The 23,366-nt window shown below is 44.5% G+C and overlaps 1 protein-coding gene across 1 annotated transcript in view; it reads right to left on the minus strand.

The window, feature by feature from the left end:
- The window catches only part of PAK5 (p21 (RAC1) activated kinase 5), a gene marked incomplete at its 3' end in the record, with an annotated part of 41,656 nt that overhangs the window by 2,026 nt on the left and 16,264 nt on the right, over positions 1-23,366 (minus strand). The window contains exons 3-7 of the mRNA XM_082048447.1: positions 13,111-13,908; positions 7,315-7,806; positions 5,480-5,613; positions 3,401-3,527; positions 570-695 (exon numbers count right to left, since the gene is read on the minus strand). Coding sequence (XP_081904573.1) covers positions 570-695; positions 3,401-3,527; positions 5,480-5,613; positions 7,315-7,806; positions 13,111-13,908 — 1,677 coding nt within the window. The remainder of the gene's footprint in view (positions 1-569; positions 696-3,400; positions 3,528-5,479; positions 5,614-7,314; positions 7,807-13,110; positions 13,909-23,366) is intronic.

Genomic DNA, 23,366 nt, shown 5'->3' on the forward strand with positions numbered 1-23,366 from the left:
TGTGTGCATGTATATGCATGTATGTGTGTGTATATATATATATCTATATCTTTCCTGCAGGTTTGCTTGCTGCAGCTGTTACTACAGGCATGATCAAGCAGGTGACTCCCATCCTTTCTCAGACCATTGGACAGTGCTTAAAATAGTTCTCAGAGATATTTTAATACTTTTTTTCCACCTCTCAGCTAATGAGAAACTGAGTGTAAGGAATGAACCGATGCAGGGACACAGAGGGTGGTAATGCAGCCCACCCAGCTGGCTCTTGTCTTCGGGACCCTACGGGGAAGACCATGCCCATGTCGGCATGGTGCGATTTGGCTGCTGGTTTAGTATATGCAGGTGCAGACACCTGTAGTTGCAGCTCCAGCTTAAAGATCATCAAAGGGTCTTTCATGATGTAAAGATGATGCCAGTTTCCTTTAACGATGTAGCACTCTGGGGCAAACATAATTGCTGCTATTTAGCGTATCTGTGTAAATGCTTTTGAGCTGTGCGCTTCACACAGGGCTCGGCGCAGAGGGGAAGGAGCCGCTTGGGGTCGGCGCGGGGGGCGGTGCCGCTGGACTCACCTCGGTGCCGTAGGGCAGGCGGGAGATCACCTCTGGCGCCATCCAGTACGGCGTCCCCACCAGTGACTTCCTCCTGGGGACCTCCTTGGACACCTGGGCGCAGAACCCAAAGTCCGACAATTTTATCTGAAAAGCAAAGAAAAAGCTCCTTTTGAATAACAAGGCAAATTCCTCCGAGACAAACGTGCCTCTGAGACACATGTCTCCAGCTGCTGGGGGGGACGGGGACAGAGCGTTTGCCTCGGATGGAACTGCAGCGCAATTTTGGAAGCGTGGTTGGAGACAGCCTGGGGAACACACAGCTAATTAAAGCCAGGGCAAAGAAAAGAAGTAGGAGAGAGTGGCGCTGGTGCTCGTTACTCAGACTGCCTGTCACAGCTCATTGCCTCTTCAGCAGCAAAGGATGCGGAGGTGATAAATAGCTTATAATATTTAAAAAACAGAAGGAAAGCAAAAAATTCTGAAGTAACAGTATTTTACAATGAACCTATTATTGCCTATATATAAACCCCATGTTTGTAGTCCATGTATGTATATTAATATTTAATATATATTATTTGCATCAGGTATACGATCTGTGAGTTTGCCAGAAAACAGATTAAACAGGGGTCATTCCCCCCTTTTTCTTTCACCACAGGGAGCATGATCTAACACAGTAACACCTCCTGCCAAGGGTTTTTCAAGACCAGGACCTCACACGGTGAGCTATCACTAAAGACACTGTCTCCTTTACGTAGCAGGGGAGTTAATTTGGGGAAGAAAGGGAAGACTCTTCCAAAATGGTTGCAAGAGATAAAGGAGCACCTGCCCCCTTTGCTTGGGAACTTCAGGAATTAAAGACAGTCCTGTCCTTGAGTAGCTGTGGCAGTGACCTGAAATAGAAATAATGGGATACACAAGCACTCCGGAGAGCAGCTCTTGCTGCATCATGTGCCTGCTCATACTTTTACGCAAGAGGTTTTTCTTACAACAAAAATCATGGAAAATTATCTCCTCCCCCTCTCCATTGCTGTACAAGACCAAGGTGAAAACTTCTCCAACCTTCAACCAAAACAAGCTGGTCCGAGCGTTGTTGGCATCACCCTCTTCCAGAAACAGCTTGTTCCTTAAGGCTAAAGTGGTTTGTTTTGTTCTGTTTTGCTTTTTCCATGTATTTATTTAGAGGCCTGGAAGCTATCCTAAGGGTTTTCCCAGACATTAGGGCAACCCCGTCATCCCCAGCGATACACCGCATGGTGCCACGGTGACCCATGTCCAGGGCCCTTAAGACATGTGTCCCATCACGTACTCAGTGCCTGGGGATACGAAATGAGCCCAAACAGCCCCAGGACAACCAAGAGGGAAGTTTCATAAACCCCTGCATTGTGTAGAGCAGCAGTTTATTACCAGCACTGATCTACTTTCTTTCAGATTCAGTATAGACATTACTTTTTTTAAAACTAAGGGTGTGATTTTTAACAGAATTATGAAATGATTGTAGGTATTTCTAAAACAAAGCAAATAACAGCCAAGTTCTCCAAGCTAAATGTATTTTTCAGTTTACAGGATGAAGAATGGAAGAAATAATGCATAGTTTGGAAGGAGAGCCCAATCTTTTTTTGTAGGAGCACAAGAGGTTTTGCATATCTATTGCTCGTTCGAGTACATAAAAGAAGACGATTTTCTAAAAAAAGATAATTGCACAACACAGCCATGAAGAAATCTGCAATGCAGATAATAAGTACTGGAGTAATGAGTGTAATGAGGCACTGTATGCAGATCCTGAGAGCAGATCAGATGCTATTTCAGCAACGTGGACTGAAATTGCAACTGAAAAACTCCTACACACAAGGAATTTTCTTCCCTGACAGGATTAACAGGAGCAGAACCGCTCCCGTGACCGCTGCAGGAAGAAAATCCCTCTCCCTTGGTGAAGGGGGAATCAAATTATAATGGCGAGCCTTTGATTAGGGAATCAGATCAGCCTTGAAAAACCAAAAGTTTTATCTTCTGAAGAAGATGATTTAGGTTACTTCCACACCAACCGTGTGCTCTTAGGCTCAGTCCAAGCTGCTAAGCCTTGCTTTAGATAGGGGTATAATGCCAGTGGAACAACTCTTAAACCCTGCTTATGGGGCTCACCGGCCATGAGTGCCTTAGTTTTCCCTCAAATTATCCCAATGGTGAGATGCAAACTAGTGCCTAACTCAAGCAGAGGGTCTTATGAGTGATTTGCCTTCCTCCACCTAAACCCTTGGGTGCCCCAAGTTCAAGGTGCCTCATGTTTTACTGCCGTGTCTGCCCACCAGAAACACCATAGCACAAACCCACCTTTCTCCTTGTCAGGTAATAACAGTTTATTTGTGGCCAAACGCTGCTGATACAATATTCTTTTTGCACGCAAAGTTGTGGGTTTTTTTTCTTATTGAGCAGGTCATGGGCAGCATTTTCTCTCCCTCTCTCCTTACTCATTAACAACACTGACCAACTAACTGACAGCAGCACCCCATCCAAGTAAACGAAGCATGGGACAGGCATTATCAAGTATCTTCTAAGTATACATATGGTAAAAGCTACTCTCACCATCAGGGGAGTGTTTCAGCAGCAATGCAGAATATTTTCTATTCTTATAGACAGCCAGCCTCTTAACTAGCTCAGGAAAACAGAGCAATTGCATCAAAACTTGCAGATGTCAATCACCGGCCAGGCCAGGCCTATGTTTTTCTGATTCAGCTCAAGTTACTCCTGGGTCGCGTCCCTTGGTTTCACACGCCCGCCTTGTTGATTTTAAATGTGCGCAGCTATTTTCACACCAGCCCCACGGGACGGCGGGGGCCAGGCTGGGTACTCACCCTCCCGTCGCTGGTGAGAAGGATGGAGTCGCTTTTGATGTCACGGTGGATGACGCCCTGGTTGTGCAGGTAGGACAGGGCTCTCAGGACGGACAGGCAGACGGTGGCGATCTGCTCCTCGTTCATCCTGAAACAGTAAAGGGGAAATATGAGCTGAGCGTTAATGAGGACGGTGGGAAAGGGGACAAGGAGGGACAAGGCACAAGCCCCTGGTCACACCAGAGCGTTGATGGCGGGAGATGTTTTAGGCAATGGCTCTGTGGACACTTTGGTCCTATTTCTGTCAAAAAAAGGGGAGAGCAAGGAACAAGTCTGCAACGAGGTCTGGATAAGCCTCCCTGCAGCACTGAAAAAGCAGAGCGTACGATGTGCTGCAGCCTGGTACAGGGAGCCTGTTTTCCCCTGGGAAATAACAGAAATGCCTTATTTACAGTAAACTTACTGCTTGCCAAGGAGGGTAAATCACTGCTGGGATGGAAACAGGCATGGAATAAATATGAGGAAAAACACTCCTAATTGTGCAGACAAAACATCAGGCCCTGGGTCTTGCTCTTCAAGAGCATTTCCTTTTCTTTCATGACTTCTATAAAAATATTCAGGGTGTTTCAGTAGAAAAATGAACAGCAAGAGTCCTGATTTCTGTGCACGCACGCAAAACCCACTCTGGGAGAAGCTGCCGATGGCCGGGATGGGCGGCAGACCCTGACCCAGCCCATGTCCCCACCGTCTCTGCTACATGAGCAGAAAAACACCCACAGAGATTTCTGCTTTAACACCGTGTGCCGTTTGCAGCATTTCAGCGAAATCTTTGAGGGAAGGTTATGCAATGCAAAAAAAAACCCCAGAAGATTAAGAAAAGACTATTTTGAGTAAAAAAATAGATGACAGCTCTTAAGAAGTGGTGTCCTGGGAACATCTGTTTGCTGCTAAACTTCTGTCAGAAATATCTAAGACAGAGCTTTTAATGTTTTGGGGAGCAGCTGTTAACAAATGACTTGCAATATTGTGATTTATTTCAGCACATGAGCTAAGGCAACACTAAAAAACAGAATACCTGTGTTACAACTCTACTTTGGATAGGACCTAAGAGCATCATTAAACTATGAGAGAAGACAAATTTTCTAATTTACTATTCCTTGCTTCTTGCTCACCTAAATACTCTCCCACTAGCTTGGTGTGGAAATTGTTATTTTTTTATTCCAGAGGAAGAAAGCAAATAAAGAATTCCTCTTTCCTGTCTCATTTCATCCTCTTTATCAGGCAACGATGAGTGAACATCAGCTGTAAAGTGGGCTGTAAAATCTAATGTCTCCACTCAGAAGAGGAAGAGCAGTTCCATACATGGTGCTGGCGACTCACCTTCCTTAAAGGAACGACATTAACTGAAATATGGGAACAGGCTCTACCAGAAGCACAAATATTCTAATTCAAAATATTCTTCCCATTATGTTTTTGGCTTGGTTTGCAGTTAACATTTCTGACAGTGTGGTTACATGAGTTATGAGTATGGAGACAAATCGCCCTTAGAACTAACATAGTTGTGACAGCAAAAAAACAACAATACAGATCACCAAACAGAGCAAATAAGAAAATTTTGCTATTTTAGGAAATATGGATAAAAGTCAGGTTGCTGCTAAATTACCTCCTATAGCGCTGGCAAATCCCCGTCTACCAGTAAGCCCTTTCAAGAGATTTCTTTCCTGTCTGTTTAAAAAATGCCAGTACTCACAGGAATTCAGCTGCAGTGGCTTATTTATGCTGGTAAAGTGTGTATGTGTGTATATATATGTATATACCTACACATGCATCTATAGCTATACACATACATACATGTATTTATACATATATACACACATATATTTATGTATATATATTTTCCAGGTATCTATACTGTATGTATTTTTCTGTTTGTATATATGTATTTTGTACATACCCAGACCCAGCTTCCCTCAGCACCAGGTGGGGTGGAGAGGGCAGGGTCCGCAGGCACCCGGGAAGGAAATTGGGGGCACCCACCTCGTGCCCACCGCACAATGATGTGTAAACGCTGCTGGGCCCAGCACAGCACCACCCACCCACCTGGTGTGAGTCACGATGTCTGTCAACGCGCCGCCCTCCAGGAACTCCATCACAACCCACAGCTCGTCGCCAACAAGGTAACTGTTGTACATGTCGACCACGTTCTCGTGATGGTAATCTCTCATGATTACAACCTGTGAGGAGGAAAAAGATGATACGTGAATTGCTACAAGCATTATCTGACACTTGTTTTGACCTTCTTTTTCACCGTACTTACCTCTTTGTGCTTAGTAAAGGTTCTGCTATGAATCACATCCTCCCTAATCCTTATGCCAACACATAAACAAAATCAATATATTTACATAAAAATAAGCGTCGTTGCAAATGCATTAGGAAGAAGGAAGACTCTCTAGTTGCTAAATTATAAGTGGTAGGTAATTGTTTTTTCTTTTCAGATGGCAGGAACAGGACTATTCATTTCATTGTTTTTTTTATTGCCAGTTGCTTTCAGTATAACAGAGATGTATTTTTTTTTGACCCCATGAATTGTTCAGCCCATCGTAGTTGTCTTCACCATGCACCAAATGGTACTTTGCACAGAATTTTAACAGAGTGCTGGTAATACAGGTGTCATTCGTAAGATGATTCAAATCCCACATCTAAAAGGGACTGTACAGCACTGGGACCACAGTAACAGCGGCCCAGCCAATGCGGCAACTGCGACCCCGCGGTATTAAGGGATGTCACAAAGGTGATCAGGAGGGAAAACAGCAGCCAGGGAAGCCTCAATTATCTGTATGTAGACCGCTGAATATAAATTGTCAGATGACAGGAGTGACTGGAGTGTGTCAGGGCAGCAGCTTGGTCCTGCACAGCACGCAGGACCCGCATCAAGATGTTCCCATTCAAGAGATGCTCTGTTAGAGCCACCACAATGCAATTCGGTGTAGTCTTCCAGCAGAGGCAAAACAAAGCCAAAAAAGCCAGTACGGCCATGGACTGTGCAAAGGAGAACTCTGTGAAGTTTCTAAAAGCTAATGTTTAATCTAAAAATGTTAAGTTTTTCAAGTTTTTAAAGAAACCAGTCTGTCATGTGCTGAGGGAAGAGCCTCTTACAGTTAAAATACAGGAAACAAATGATGGAAACAAAAGGAAACAAGAGTTCTCCCTGGAGACCGGCAGCGGGTTTGGCAAATTCAGCACATTCACAAGTGATCTCAGAAAGAGAGCAGAGAACACCCACCACCAGCTTCTTCAAGGGAGTAAGAAGAAAAACAGGAGAACTCAAAGCATCAAACAACTGGGTAAAAACACGGCAAATGAAAACCAGTGTTCTTAAGTTTAAAATAATCTACATGGGAAAAACAATCTCCCATAAGCAGATGTGGGCTCTGAACTGGCTGCAGCCACTCAGATGGTTCCAGGAAAAAGGGACTGTCAGCTCTTTGCTAGGTAACCATCCAGAAAGCAAAGGGACTGCAAATGGTCATGAGAGGAAGGAGAAGGGAAACAAAAAGTATGTATTAATACATGCCAGAATGCAGTACATGTGCTTCTTGAACAGTCAGGCTAGTTTGGATCCTCCATCTCGGTAGAAAAAACTATGCAAGAAAACAGTCAGAAAAATGGAACCAGGCTGTGCCTGTGCACCTGATATGCTGCACGGACCAGCTGATAGATTTCTTAGTTGTTTACTGTGACTTTCCACCACGTTACGAGTTTAAAGCCGGGGGAAACACGACTCATTGGAAACTGGTCTGGTTATACACTATCTATACAGCATCGATGTGCAGGGGTCTCACCTCTTTTAGAAAAACATTAGGTTGCCACTTGGCTCCCGTCTCCCGTTGAACCTACCACCTGCAAAACCCATCGCACCACCCAAAACAAAGCACCTCATTAAAGAGCAGCTCCCTCCTCTGCTGCTTCCTGAGATCCATCTTCTTCACAGCCACTTGCTTTCCTGTGTGCTTCTCGGTGGCGATGCAGACAATCCCCGTGGAGCCCTCCCCGATCTTGATGAAGTTGTCCAAGTACTCCCGGGGGTCTCCGGGGCTGACCACAAGCTGCAGGGCAGCTCTGAACTGTTCGTGGGACACCCTGGAGGGCTGCTGGTCCGAGGAGGATCCCCAGCTGGGTGGAGGATAAGCACTTGACGTGATACTTGGGGAGCTGGGGTAGGAGGCGGTGGAAATATAGGGTGAGCCGGGCTGGAGGGATGGCTGGTGATAGTGGGAGGCTTTGTGATAGACCAGAGGGTACTGGTAGCTGCTGCTCGAGTAGCTGACTTTGCTCTGACTTTGAGGTAGCTTCACGGGGCCCCTGGGGTAGGTGTCCGATCCAGAGAGCGGGGGGCTGACGACCAGCTGCGCTCGATCATAATCCACCTGCAACACAAGAGCAGATGTGTGAACGTGGACGGACAGACAGCTGTCCTGCTGTCCATCCAGCCATCACCGCTTGAGGCATTTCGGTGACCCCAGCGTGTGCCCCCACGTGCATGTGACACTGCTGTCCTGTATCTGACAGGAGATTTTTAGACCACTGGGCTGCTGTGCCCAATGCACTAAATGAGGCCAGGAAAGACCATGCATCTCAGATCCATTTTTCTGTCCAGGTACCTGTTTGCAGACACAACTTACTTTCTTTAAAGTAAGTGTATGCTCCAGAAAGCGGATTTGTTCTGCATCTGCAGTGCCCTGCAGGCTCTTTGGGCCATTTCCTCCAAGAACTCATCCCTTTCACAACCTGCAGCCCTTTGGCAAATCCCAATTTGTCTTTCCTTTCAAATACCTGGGTTTTGACTCTCAGCCCTTAGTCCTTTCTTAAGCTTTTCTCCAGCGATTCAAAAACGACCCAACCTCTTGTTGTGGAGGTGGTGGCACCCTGAAATCCTGCAACCCGCTGCTATTTGCGTGACTGCGTACAAGGGTATGATAAGGAGCCTAATTCAATTTACCGTTTGTTAAATCATTTTCCAAAGTGACACAGTACATAACTGCAGCATCACAAACCCACTAGTTTTCATCTGAAATCAGAGACAATCGCAGAGGAAACTATCCTGATGGGAGGCCTTGTTCATTTGCAGGTTCCTTTCTTTTATTTTCCAAGCTTTTCTAAGCCTCTTACACTGAAAGCAAATTAATACTTCACATTTGCAAACATAATAATTTGCTTCTATCTAAAGTAAAAATAAATAAATAAATAAATAAGATAATAATAATAATAATAATAATAATAATAATAATAATAATAATAATAATAATAATAATAATAATAATAATAATTTTTTATATATATACATATGTATATATGAAAAAGACAAAAAATCCCACCCAAAACAAAACCACTTTTTTTTTTCCCCTGGAAAAGAGTATTTCCACCTTTATGATACAACATACGTGACTCCTGACAACGTACAGAGCATCTTGGGGCAGGGGGTTGGTTTGACACAGGCTCATGATGTAGCACAATTACAAATAATTATGGCAATGAATTCATTTAATCAATCAATTTCGGTGGCGGTGCACAGGGGTGGACAGAGCAGCAAACTCTACACAGCTCAGGGTTGCTACTATTACTGCTGGCTGCCGGCCAGGAGTCCCTGATCCATGTTAGTTAAATGCACATTAATCTGAATTTGGCAGTGTAATCAAGGACCCAACTGAACTGTGAAATTGAATTCTGCGGTGGAACATCATTTGACCATTTTATGCTAAGACTGCAAAAAAAAAAAAAAAAGAAAAAAGAAAAAAAATCTGCCGCAGCATCAATTTATCACCGGCAGCTGCTGCACAGCGAGGAGGAGTTTCGAGCTGGAGCCACCTCAGTGCGGGGAGAAAAGCCTCCGAGTGCAATATTATATCAGCACTTTCGCACCTCACGTGTGAGCAGGATGCACCCATCGCTCTGTTCCTCCCCCGGTTTAGCAGGGAAGAGGGAATTTCTCTCTAGGGGAGAGATTTCCCTCAGAAACACGAAGCTGGAGTCTGTTTCTGTCCCCGCCGCGCGTGCTGACATATGGAGCATCCAGCGAGCACGGACGTGTCGTACGGACACCTCCAAGGATGCTGCTTTTGTTTCAGCAAAACATCCGTATGGTTACAGTCGTAATTTGGCTTGCTCCGCCAGGCAAGGGGAGCCATAAAACAGAAGAGGGTCAGAGACATCATGAATTTCATGAAGGACATTATGTCTGTGCAACTAATTAACAGAGAAAAGTGCTCAGATGGTTTGGTGGAGGGAGAGGAGCTCAGTCTAGCCCTGTCCTATATATCTATGGACGTAAGGACACATAAATTATTGCTTTGGATGTAAATACGCTGGCTTTCTTTAAACTATTGAGACGGGGAAAGACTTGTCTAGAAATTTCGCTGGATAAATCCACACAAATCAATTATTTGAGGCTTCAGCCATGTCTGATCTTTCTAAGCACTTCCTAAGTTTAACGTGTTGGCGAAAGTAAATTCCATGGTGAAATTTTAAAACAAAAATTCAGAGATTTGGTATGCATTGCAGTACAACGTAAACCCATTCACATCCTGAATCCCATGAAAACTTAAAAAAACCCAAGAGCTAAAATGAGTAAATCAGCTGAACCTCTCTTCCAAGGCTGTGTCCTGATGCACTGCTTCACATTGAACACACTTTATCCCACTAATAATTCCATTTCTGTTACTGAATGTAATTACCTACCGAAAGGAAATTCTTTACAGACCACAAAGGAAAGAAGAAACCAGCCCTGCTCTCATTCAGGATCGGGTCACGGGAGCAGCCGAAGCTCTGACACGACATCCATCACGCATGGCGGCGCGAGGCAAAACCGCGGCTGCTGCCGGCTCGCAGCATCACCCGCATCCGCGTCTTTTTGTTGTTAAAAGGTTGTAGCACCGCGTTTAGATTCATTTCAGTTTCCACTCTGATGGCCGCGATGCCCATTTTGTATCGCCCGCGGTGGAAAGCCCTGCCTGCTCGTGCTGGGTGCTCTGCAGAGGGACTGCGGCAGGATGGCAGCCCCGGAGCCCAGACCCTCTGCAGGGAACAGCGAGAACCCCACGAGATGGGCTCGTCTTTCAGTACATGTAAAACAGATCTCAGTTTGATTATTGCAGGAAAAAGTATTGGGGGGGTGATCTGTAAATCACATGGGGATCGCAAGAGGAAAGGTTATTTTGGTGCTTCGCTGGTGGAAATCTCTGAGACTCGGAGCGCCACTACCAAAAAATGACCAGGAAAAGAGCTTTGAAATAACAGGACCCGGTGCAAAAAGCTGAGAGGGCTGCCTGCGATGAAGAGCAGGGCAAAAGGAAAACATGCCGTACAAAATGTACAAAAGCGAGACAAAACCTTTGTATAATAAGTAGAATTGGTGGTATGGGTTTGATGATGTGTGACAGTATTGAGAGGACTCCATGGAACAAAGTGGGACGTAATCTTTGCGTTACAAGGGTAACAGACGCTGCAACCCCACAGAGTCTTAGGGGAGTGATTCTGCAGGAACAGGAGCGCAGGTGGGTAACACAGAGGTGGGTCAGAGGTGGAACCAAACCTGAACCGCTAGATTCCTACATCTCCACTGCACGGCAGTGGCCAAGCCAAGCTCTGCACAAGTCTTCTGATGTCACTCACACCTCTGAAATCACTGATGATGAAACAAGGCAGACATTTCATTTATCTGACATCTATCACCTGCAAATAATACTGAAGCAAGTCCGCTCTTCACATTCACAAGCCAAAACGAACACCTTTACTAAAGGCATTTGGAAGCCACACATTTGTGCCTACAGACTTGTTTCACTGCTTACTTTTTCCCCTGATTTTAATTATACTTCAAAGCCAATCTCATTTGTAAAATATCTGATTCAAGACCTGATTCTCATTTAGTAAACCCATTTGCTGAACCATTATCTTACTAATGCGTCCTTGAAAAGAAGACTCTTCAGCAATCATCCAAGACAAGAAACTGCTATTCACTTCCAGGGGCCGTGGACCGGTTTGGGAATTGAAACTGCTGCATTTAGCAGTGAATCATCAAGTTTCAATACACCAAAGCTGTAGGAGTGTTTTTGATGCTCTGAGGAGAGGAACAGCTCACAATGAATCTTATAAAAGAAAAAAAAAAAGATGCCTCTGTGCAAAAGTTGTTACTGCATTTTAATAGGTTTTCAAAGTGTCTGGAGGACTTTGAGTCCTGTAAAATATACCTCTGTCTTCTGCCCTACGGTGTGCTGTAAAACTGGCAGCAGCAGATGCAAGAGAGTCTATGAATTACTGGATTTGTCCTTCTCCTTTCTAAACTCTGACAAAACGATCCTTTAAATGAAGCAAGTGGCAGACAGCCCATCTCGGGCTTTCCTCACGACTTCCAGAATCCATATTCTGGTTAACCACCCACACACATCCCTTGCACCACAGCCCAAGCTCAGGAGAGGCACACAAAGAAGCCTGGTCACTTTTCTACTGCCCCCGACAGGCTATCCTCAAACTCCAAAGCCCAGCTCTGTGCTTTAAAGCAACGTGGAATAAAATTGCACCCCTCTCCCTTTACTGGAGCAAGTAAGACACAACCACAGTGCTGTTCTGGATTTACAGAGACCTGGGACTTCTCCTGGGTCTGCAGCTGGACAGGACCAAATTCTAAACACACAGTAAGAAAATGCACCGTTCAGATCATCGTTAAACAGCAGAGTGGATCTCAGCGCCTAACACGCTACCTACCTCAGCACACTGGGTAAGTCACGGCAACCCAAGACGGTTTCAGCCCTGGAAAAATGAGCTATCATCTCGGTGCCCGTTGCTAAGGGAACTCGGTAATGTTCAACGCAATCTACACTGAAGAAAAAACATCTCTTGCAGAATACTGGATGTTTAAGCAGGTCATCATCGTAGCTATGTGACTACGCGTGTAAGAAAAGCTTTGTTCTCTTAACCGAACAAATAGTTACAACCAACTATCACAAGTATGGCAAGATAGCTTGTATGGGTAATATCCCTCACGGGACTTAGAAAAGGCAAAGCAGGCCACACATCTGTGTAGAGGAGCTGCTTGTAGATACCATGGCTGAAAGGCTTTTTTGCACCTTAGCCCTTTTTTTTTTTAAACTATATCTAAAATGTCTTGGGTGAGATAAGCTGCTCTGATTTAATTTCACTATGTAAAAGCAAAGCAGAGAGGCGTGAACCCTTACTCTCATCAGTAGCAAAGGGTTAATAAACCTTGTAAAATAAATATATCATAAATACAATATAAATACTAAAACACAGAGGTTTCAGCTTTGCATAGTAACAACTCGAATACAAAAGTATCTAACATACAAACCAGACCAGCTTCTCACCTCCTGCTGAGATCTGCACAGGCGTATGAAGCCCTAACGCTACAAAAACTGTCAAAGAACTTAGTTATTGGGAATCCCAAGTAAAAACCCTGGAAGCTGGGCATCTCCAAACCTGCCTTTTAATAAATATCTTAAACCCACTGGTTCCTGATGTCCATTTTCAGATACCTGAGTAAAATGGATGGGTTTTCACACCCGCGGAGCGGCAACCATGCAGCTCCCAAAAATGTTACTGGGGATGTGCCCAAGTGTGGCTCCTTGCCCTTACTTTCTTAGACGTGCTTAATTTTGTGCACCCCCGTTTTGGCGAGGTCGATCCCTGCCCTCGCAGCACCATCACCGGGGACGTCACGTTACCTTGGGGATGCCTGCTGCGGTTTCAGACAAGCGGGGGTAGGTGTAGGAGCTGTAGGAATGTCCCTGCTGGTGTGCTTTAAAAGCACTCGCTCCGTAGGGCATGGCCGGCTCCTGCAGACCAGAGCCTGACCTGGACCGCTGCCTCATCGCCGGCTGCGGGCTCGCCGGGTCCACGTAGGACGACTTCGGCCTCTTGTCATAGTCATCCTTGCCTAGGCCATGTCCCCAGTCGCCGTCGCTGTACTCCAGCCTCTCCTTGGGGCACTCGCCCTGCACCGACGCTCGGGACGGGGTGTAAGGAAAGGGATCTCTATAGTCCAGGGAAGATCCGCTGGGGATCCGCTGATACTCCAGCTTTAGGCCGCCGTATTCCAGCGGTTTAGGCTTTGTCTCCAGATGCGCAGGGTAATCTGGGAGGAACCTGGAGAGGTCTGACTGCAGGGGTGTCACTTCTGAATAATAGATGTCCCGGGAAGTCACCTTCATCATGTGCCCGTTCTGCTTGGCAGCATAGCTCCCTTTGTAGTATCTGTCTAACTCTTCCCCGTAGAGAGTCTTGTCTCGATACTTTTCCACGACATAGTCTGTTGTAGTGTCTGACTCACTCGAGTACTGGGAATATGTGATATAACCATTTTCCTCCTGGTGCCTCGGCACATGGTTTGCGTTTCCTTGGTGGTGGGTGGGAGGACTTTCCTTCCGCAGGGAATTGGATCGCGTCACTGAGATATTGTCGAACTCTTCCAGCAGGCCGTTGATTGAAGTATCCTTTCGAGGCTTATTTCCTCTAACAATAGTCTGGGGAAAAAAAATTGCTTTGATTAAATACTGATTTTCATTTAATATCTGACCATGAAAACCACAAAAAAGAAAAAAAGTTTATGATTTGCCCAGAAATACCTGTAGGAACGTGTTACGCTCTTCAGACACATAGCTCAGAATAATCCATTGCTAGGAAAAAAAAGTCTCAACAAATACTTACAAGAGGACATGCAGAAATGAATAAACAAGAAGAGGTTAACTTTGGTGTCCATCACTAACTGAGATTTGGCATATAACCCCAAGACACACCTAAAAACACCCAGTTTAAGAGGTGGGTGTTCAGCAGCCAACAGCAGAGATGTTTAAAACCACTACTTATTTTTTGTGTTACTATTCAGTTGTCTACATAAAGCCAAACTGGTGGGTTGAATCTGATTTACAGGGTATGGATAAGCTAAATGAAAATCATTCAGCAGTCGCTTCTACAAGTTATTTTAACAAACTGTTGGAATGGAAAGTAGCATATAGTTTAGCAGGCACTGGGCTTGTTACTTGTTTTGGTTTTGTTGGATTTTTTTTAACAAAACAGTATGTTCCTGGGTAGCAGAATTACCACTGGGGATTGCCTCTTAGTTAACTTAGCATTTGGGGAAGAGGGAAAAATAATACTTAATTACATCTTCTTATACAGCACTCAGCAAACCACTGTGCACAACCATGGCTTTGTGACGGCCACAACACAGTTGCCATGGGTGGCAGCGGTGGTGGCCCCACTTGTGTCCTAAAACTGCAAAGTCCCCCCAGTCCTGGATAATGAGTGTGCAGCAGCACCACAGGCATGACCCTGCTCCCACAGACTGCCCACAACCCAGCACCCACCCCTGCTCATCTCTGCTCAAAACACCGGTGCTCCTGGTCAGATGCGAGGTGAGCAGTGCCTGGGCACAGCTCTCCTTCAAGACAGACTATTTTTACAGCCAGTACCATCTGAAGACTGTAACACACGGCTGCACTCATTTTTCAGCAGTTGACTCCCATTGAGCGCCGCTTCATGTTTATAAACACCCCGCAAGAATAAGATGTACAGATTAAGGGCCAGGGCCATAAATCAGCACGGCTCGACTGAAAATGCATTTGCTTTGCTGATTAACTTCAGCTAAATATCTACGGCTGTATCTTATTTAACTTGTCGAGTTTTTAAGCAGAGTCACTGTGGTCACCTCAAGGTGTCCCTCTGCCAGCTGCAGCCTGCCCGTGTTGTGTGCTGACTGTGGCCTCCTGGACACCGACCGTGTCACAATGGGCACCAGCCATGACATACTGGGTGGTGACTGTGACCTCCAGCCTGGCCACCAGCCCTTTCATTCATTGCAACACCGACGGAGGAGACCTCTGCTCCAGGTACGATGAGGCTGCTCAGCCCTTACGCAAAAGCACACTGGGGCTCAAAGTTTGTCAAAATATGCATTTCATCACTAATAAAAATCACTTTTTCACAAAATTAAAAGCAGTGTACTGCTCTGTTCTTCAGCAAAAGGTAGCTGAGAAAAGCTGGGCTACAAGCAAAGCAGTCCTGACCTCACACTGATCCCCGCTCTGATTTATGCCTGTAATTACTTGCCTAGTTTGCTATTTTGAAGCTAGTGATACCTAAACAATAGGACAGCAAAAATAAGGGACAGCAAATAGATCACTCCTTTCGCCTCCAAAGCCATTCAGCAAGACGAGAAGAATTAGTTTCATTCGGCTACGGCCTCTTTGGCAGGATGACTGCGTGATCATTCATATTTAATTATCACATAATAAACCAGCAACATTCGACAATGAAATGCTTATAATTGAAAACGAGATTGAAATGCCTGACTGCCACCCTGCTTCCCCTGTGCAAATACAAGCCAAGGAGAAAAATGCCAATTTATTACTCTCCAAGGGACTCGCCTTCACAACAGAGAGGTTTCCTGGAGCAACCTGCGTGGTCCCTGCACAAAAGAACCTCGGAGCCAGAGGGAGCCCCTGAGAGCAGAGCAGCCTTTTTGTTCATAGGAAAGAGGAGTTTTCCCTCTGCTCCGCCAAGCAGATGCTCTCTGGAAGCAGGATTTTTCGATACCTTCAGAAATAAGCTTTAGAAAGATGAAGTTGAGGGTTTACGTGTTAGTGAATTCATTGATGACAAAACCCTGCGGTTTAGGGATTTTCTGCAGCCAGGTGAATGCTTGGGAGACACCTTTTTGATAATGGGGATTTCAAAAAAGTACTAATAGTAAAATGGTCCTGTAAGAAACTGATTTTCCAAAAAAAGCATTTGCCACCAAAGCTCCAATCCAACAAAGCAGTCTCGGTCAGCTCTGCGACCTCAGTGCCATCTCATACCAATTGACGAATTTAAGGAGATTAAAATCTAAAAACCTTTTGTTTTCTCCCAGCACTTTGAGGATGGCCACTGGCAAACACTGGCTTGCAAGGGTGAGGGCTGCAATTTCTATTGGCTTCAGCATCCCCCCTACAAATTAATTAAAAGGGCCAGCACAAAGGGAGGATAAAACTTAGCTATCCCACAGGCACATTTGCTACACAATGGTCAGTGCTTTATCACTATTATTAACAATTATTCATATTCTTAACAATTATTATAATTAATTATTAACAACAACATTTCCATTTGCTTTGATTTGTTTTTAAATTCAGCACTTCCCTTATGTGAAAGGACATACATCTTGGTGAAATGCCCCTCTGGCTAAATCAGCCTGTATGAGCTTGAGTTTTTTCAAGGCAACATCTAGCATTATTCCTATAAGAAGAACAGTAGTGTCCACAGAGCATATAATTTAGGAAGTGTTTCACTGAGACCCTCTGAAATACAGTCCATTATTGACTATTTTGCTATTTGAATAGAATTTACGATGTTTAAACACAAATCTGAAATGCAGTGGGTGCCTCCCTGAGGGGTAGAGTCAATTCAGCACAATTTACTAGACTTAAAAACCACATTAAAATCCCAAAGCACGTATTGTTCTATAAGAGTAAGAAAAGTGCTTGCTCTGTAAGGATGTCCACACAGCATCAAAAATTAAAAAACAAAATCAAAGAAGATGCTTTTAAAGAATGAAACATATGTTGGGCCACGTTAACCTGTCCTGAAGTCATTTACTGCAGAGAAGGTCTGTGCCAGGGGCTCACCTGCACCCGCAGCTGCCCTGTGAAATGCAATATTTGCAGAAAGAACCCAGAGACTGAAAACTGCCACAACCACGGCCCAAATTCCCAAATCCAACAGCCTGATGTACCCAAGTTCAAAGGTATGAGTTTGGTGGAAATTGCTGACAGGGGAGCCTTGGTTTGGGAACGTGGACTCTGGTAACTGCGTCGCCAGGCTGTGTGCTGCACCGCTGAGCAGACGGAAAACCTCCTGGGACTGAAATACAACAGCAGAAATCACAGAAGATGAGAAATCCTAGCTCTACCTTGAAAAATAAAACAAGAAACTTGAAAGAAAATGTAATAGAAAAGCAGTCTGCATTGACCGTGATATAAACACAGTTATCCTGGTCATTAGTTTCATAGGAACTAGACTAGTCTTTGCAATTTTAAAGGCTTTATAAACTGAAAAAAAACAACTCGTGTTTCCATATAAAGAAGGAATTCTATTTTTCCTCATCTGAATAACTCTAGAATTTTCAATACAAATTTTAACCACTTACTGGTCTTCAAATATCTAAAGAATCTTTTAAATTGCCATAGGTAAAGTAGGTAGCTAAAAGCAAAGCATTACCTGTGAAACTGACGGGCTAAGATTTACGAAGCCTTTTTTTCTATTGAGATCACGGAACAGAAACCTGTACAGCACCCCAACGTGCATGAAAACCAGAGTTCAAGCCCTACTGCAGACGCAGCTTTCACTGGGTTCACCATGGCAAGACGGGATTTGCTCCAGTCGATACCCCATGCTTATTAAAGGACGTTTTTCAGCACATTGTGCAATTTCAGAGGGATCAATGCTACAACAGATGAAGGAGTGAGGGTGAATTTTATGCTACCATTACCGCCATACATTAAAATCAATGGGGCGCAATCTCTGTGAATTAAAGCGCGGCACTCTGAAGCTGTAGCTCTCATTTCATTTCCATCGCTCTCTGGACAGGTTTGGCGTTTGCTCCGGAGCCCGGTGACAGTCGACATCCTTCATGGTGTTTCTGTAGCGGTCTGTCCTCTGGTGATAAGCTATAATGGATCTGTCTGTAAGAAATGCTGTCTTGCCTTGTTTCCAAAAGGAGATGAAAAACAGCTTCTGCGCTCAAATACTGTATTAACCTTGACAATAATGAAGTGGATAATTAACTGTTTTGCCCTAATACGACCTTGCATTTATTGTCTTTAAAACTACTATACTTTACACACTCGTTAAGAATATATCATCCTTTGTCCTCAGAGCTGTGTTTTCAGAAGTCGATTAGGATTTAAAATCTCTCTGTTGTGCAGGGTGAAAAAAAAGGTCTTTTAAGGAATGTCACCCTTATAAACAGCCAATCTAAACCCTGGCTTTGCTTCTAGTTAGATTATCCCCTCATTTGCATTGTACATAAACTAAAAGCATAGCCTACGCATATCTGAAAATCATTTTTTTCTTAAGAAAAGGTGCGTAAAGCAAAGCTGGGCAAAATAATCTCAGTGTAACTGATGGACGCGTCAGTAATTTATCTTCTTCTATTGCAAGATATTCAAAGAATTTGAAGCTGTGCTCATGAAACCACATCTTACTCCTCAGCATAAGCAAATGCGAGCAGCACTACCTTGGAGAGAAAAAGTGATCCCTGTCATCACATCAGAAGGAAAACTCCAGCTTTCTCTGGAAGTAAGAGATTTTTATAGCTGCAAACTGTCAGGTAAAAGACCATGTTTAAAAGAAAGGGCATGAGTCCTGGCTATTTTTTGGACAAAATGGGTTTGGAGACAGAATTAAGAATTAAATCTGTGCTGGTCACACCCCTTAGCTCTCTGTCATCTGCTCCCACCACCGTGCAGGGTCTTCTCACAACCCCACGTCTACACCATGTCTGTATGGTTGGACCACGAGGGAGCTAATTGGACATATTTGCTGCTTTGAACCCTGAAACCTTAGTCACACCAAAACCCAACTTCATCCTGAGTTAGAACCAGGGATGCTACGAATTGTACAAGCAAAAAACAGGCGTTGCATCTGGGCAGCTGTCTCCTGACCTCGGCAGGCAACCAGCAGCTACAGACAGACAGACAGACGGGCCGGCACCAGTGATCCGCAGCAGCCAAACCAACGAACTTCCCCGGTTATACAAAACATTAAACTAAGTGGGAAGCTTAGGGCACTTGTGCATTACAGCATTGCCCTGAAAACATGCTTTTTGCCACAGAAATTCATCAGATACGTGACGAGAAATGGTTCTGGATGGGAAGAGACGTTGTTTTTCATTCTGCACCCTCCAGTAGTGTCCTATGGGATCTCCTCCAGATTTGATCTACAGCCCATCTACGAAACAGCTATTACTCAGAGTTAGTCACAAGGAATATACAACAGACCAGAAAGCATGTCAGAACATTTCTTCCTGAAGCCTGTAATTTAGAGCTTGGTTTACACCTGGAAGCCTCAGAGTTTATATCATTTCTGTTACTAATTCCTTCTCAATGCTATATATGCTCATTATCCCTATAATTTTAAAATAAGAATAATTTCTGGTATGCCACAGATTCCTTCTGAGGAAAGAAGTTCTGCAAGTTTCACCAGTGCTGGATGCCTCAGTGGGTCTCTGCTCCCCAGACCATACACACACTTTACACCATGGAGTCACCCAGCAAAACCAGAAGCACAAGACTGTGTCACCTGTCTCTTGCCGTGAAGTGTCTAAGTACACGAGTCGTGATCCTGTCTCATGAATTTCTCTAATCTCTTTCTAGCAGATTGAGGAATCCTTGTTTGGGGCTGTTCTTAGATAGGATCCTTTCCAATGCACCAGAGAAATTAAATATAAATGTAAACTCCCAAAAGAAAACTCAGCCAAGTCTACCTGGATGGTTTTGCCAGCTGGGAGGGCAGAAGCCCCCAAACATGAGCCCAGAGGTGCTGCAGGATGTGCCATGTCCGGGACATCCTCGTTACCGGAGCAGACTCAACACCACTGGATAAGAAGCAGCAGGTTTTACTCTGTCCACTCACTATCAATCGACATGTTATTCGCCTCCCGGCACATGCTAAAAGTGGCAGAGCGCAGGGCTTCTTTGTGTTACGAGATAAGAGGCAACTGATACCTGTACCAACCCCTTGCTGCAGGTACAGTGCACTTTCCCAGAGGAGGGGGGTCACTGGGGTAGTGTTAGTTCAGAAATACCTTGCTCAAGAAGGCTGATTTACCTGTCCTGCATGAAGTCCTCCCCATTCTGGTTTTCTTAACATCGGACCAGAGATGCTGAGCTTGGGAAGTATCATGGCTGCTTCACTCCAGGACTGCATTCTTGTTTCTCTGCTAAATTCAGCAGAGTGAAAAAATAAATCACCCTCACAATTTCTTCTTTGGAGGAGGGAGGGGTCCCAGAGACTCCTTCCCATGCATCCACCTGTACAAAAACACTTCCCGCTGGCTTCTGCAAGCGCTACCTGACAAAACGCCATGGCCACCCCAGGCCGAGCTCCACAGCTTGTTTTGGTGGGGCTTGTCCATAGGCGATGGACTGAACAGGTCAGAGGAGCCGCTGCTGGGTTCTTGTTGCTACACACCAGCTACTCAGAGACCCATGAAACGTGCCCATCTACTCCTGAGCACACATCAACATCACCAACATTTTGTGCTGGGAAAATGTCAGCGCTACATGTTAATTATTGAAAGATGTGGATGGTGGTGAAGATGATGCTCTACACCAATGAGCTACAAATGAAATGTACTCAGCCTGAAAAATATGTATTACTAGATGGATCAAAATAAAGGTAACAGCTAAAGGTTTGAGAGAAGTGTAATATGCTTAACAACACCACTGGTGCCACCCGTTTAAAATTCTTCAAAAGTAAAATGATGGAAAATGATAATAAAAGGCTAAAATGGCACTGTGTAATTTGTCACCCTTGCAAGCAGTTTTAAAAGTTAGTTGCCATAACAACAAGAGCAACATTTCATTATAATCATATTCACCAGTAATTCTTTTGAAATATTAAAATATAGTAACTCTAACATTTAGTTTTAAAATTCCACTGAAATATCTACATTCTAGTAACTTTTTTATTTTAAACACACAAACATGGTTGTTATATGTAATTTGAAACATTATTAGAGAATATTAAATGTAAAAAAGAATTATTCTGGATCTACTTAAAGCACACCAGGTACGTGCAATTTCATTAGTAATATGTACACACAGATCTCTCAGACACAACAAATGAGAGTGAAATGTGACTTGGAAGTTTTGGTTTGAGTGAGAAAGTTAGTGTACTTACTACTGATCAGCTACACAAGCACTTCACAGGGACAGAAATGGAGAAATCTCAAAATCGCAGAATTTCTATTTCATAGGACTTCTATCCCAAGACAGAAAGAAAAAGCAAAATGTCCCACAAGATTAAAATCCTCAAAAATAACGCAAGGAGCCTGGAGATCCTCTGTGAAGTCACAAGACAATTGTCATCAACGTTTTACCAGCCAGTTGTCCCTTACATCTAATATTTGCAGCCTAGACTGTTATTTTTCCAGGTTTATATGTGGGGGAGGTGTGAGGAAAACAAAAACTCACTTCTAATGCACAAAGACAGTATCGTACATCTATACGCGACTAGTGCTAGAACTGGTGGGGCACAGCATTGTGTGAGTCTTCCCAGGGCTGATATGCATTAAAAAAATAAGTCTTTCTACAACCAACACCCGTGACACCATCGCAGATTTTATTCTAGGGGCCAGAAAGGTGTTGGTGTGGGATTTTCATGGGGAGAGGAGCCTCACGGTAGGGTGGGTGATGTAAAAGACAGCGCCCCATCATTTCAGCCTCGCTCACCATTACAGAAGTCACGGAGAATGCAGTATCCCCTCGACCAACAGCGCCAATTAAAAGAGCCCGAAGCGAGGGACAGCCTGTGATTCATGAAGTTGCACCGTCTTTGTAGCTCAGATGACATTTCCCCAGATGAGGTTCCCCCCGTGCCCTAAACATGCCATTAACGAACGAAAGGTTGATGGAGCATTAACCCAATTAATGATCCCGGCACTTTCTTCTCAGTGAAAGATTTCTGGCTGTGGTTTGATTGAGCTTTCTGATATATTTAAGTAAATTCCAGAGTGATAAAATTTTACGCTAGGGAAGTAATTGCCTTCATCTGACAGCTGTGGCAGTGGGGCACTTGCTCAGGAGAGCAGAGGCTCCTGGGTCACCCTGCTACAGTCACAGTCACCTCCCTGCTTTTAATTAAAATGAGGATTTTGACAGTCTGATAATTTAGAAGAAACAATTTAAACTGTATTACTTCTTCCTGCGACTTACCACAGCGCAGGAGGCTTTATATACTGCAGATGCTTGAAGACAAAGTCAACATTTCTGTTTCAGAGCTTCGGAGGCCAGCTCGAGAAGCTCCTGGTGCTCTGCAAGTCACGGCGCAGGGTTGTGAATTACCTTCCCGCTCCATAAATCACCAGGCGAAGGCGGTGGAAGTGGAGGAAGATGCTGATGGGCGCCTCGACCCTGAGCACCGCGCAGCCGGCGTTTCGCAGATCGATGGGGCTCGTCTGCCACGAGCCCAGCAAAGTTGCACACAGGGTGGAGACGGTCGCTGCAACCACAGCCCTGCGTGTTTGGGATTAAAACACCGAGGAAGAGCGGAACCGATGTTTGTGGTGCTCTGGCCAGGCTGGAGGGGAAGGGGAGAAACCACCCTGCAGCTTGTGCTGCGCTGAAAAATGCCTCAGTCCCACGGCATTAAAAACAGTGAGAAAATTTCAAAGTACTTCACTTAAATGGTGTGTTCCCGGCCACACGCATTTAAGGTTGTTTTTTTTTAAAATCTGATTTATGTCTCTGTGCACTACAGGCTCCTTCATCTTCTGAAACCTCAGTCTTTGATTTCAGAGAATTTAGGGATTTGTATTAGCAAAATAAAAACAAAAAATAATTGCATATGCATTGTAAATCACAGTATTCTTTCTTCCGAGGAGGTGTATGAGGTTTTGCTTTTCAAGGACAGCTACTAAATGGAAGTGCAGAGATAGGAATGTCCTAAGTAAGTGGTATTAACCCACACTGGGGGATTTTCACCTGGAAATGTGGATACAGAACAAAGAGTGCCCCTGTGCAGAAATCTAATGGTTAGGTCAAATTTACAAGGTGGGTGAGAGGAAAGACATGAGGAGCTTCCCAAGTTGACCTTTTAATTATTTGTTCTTGTAAATGAGGAGTGCGAAATCAAACACATTCTCGATGGGAACAAACTGAGGCAGATGAGTTCAGAGGATGCTCAGCAGTGGAGTAACTCGCAGACGTGATGCCCGGCACAA

Source organism: Streptopelia decaocto (genome assembly GCF_964273445.1).
Source record: "Streptopelia decaocto genome assembly, chromosome: 3".
NCBI lineage: Eukaryota > Metazoa > Chordata > Aves > Columbiformes > Columbidae > Streptopelia > Streptopelia decaocto.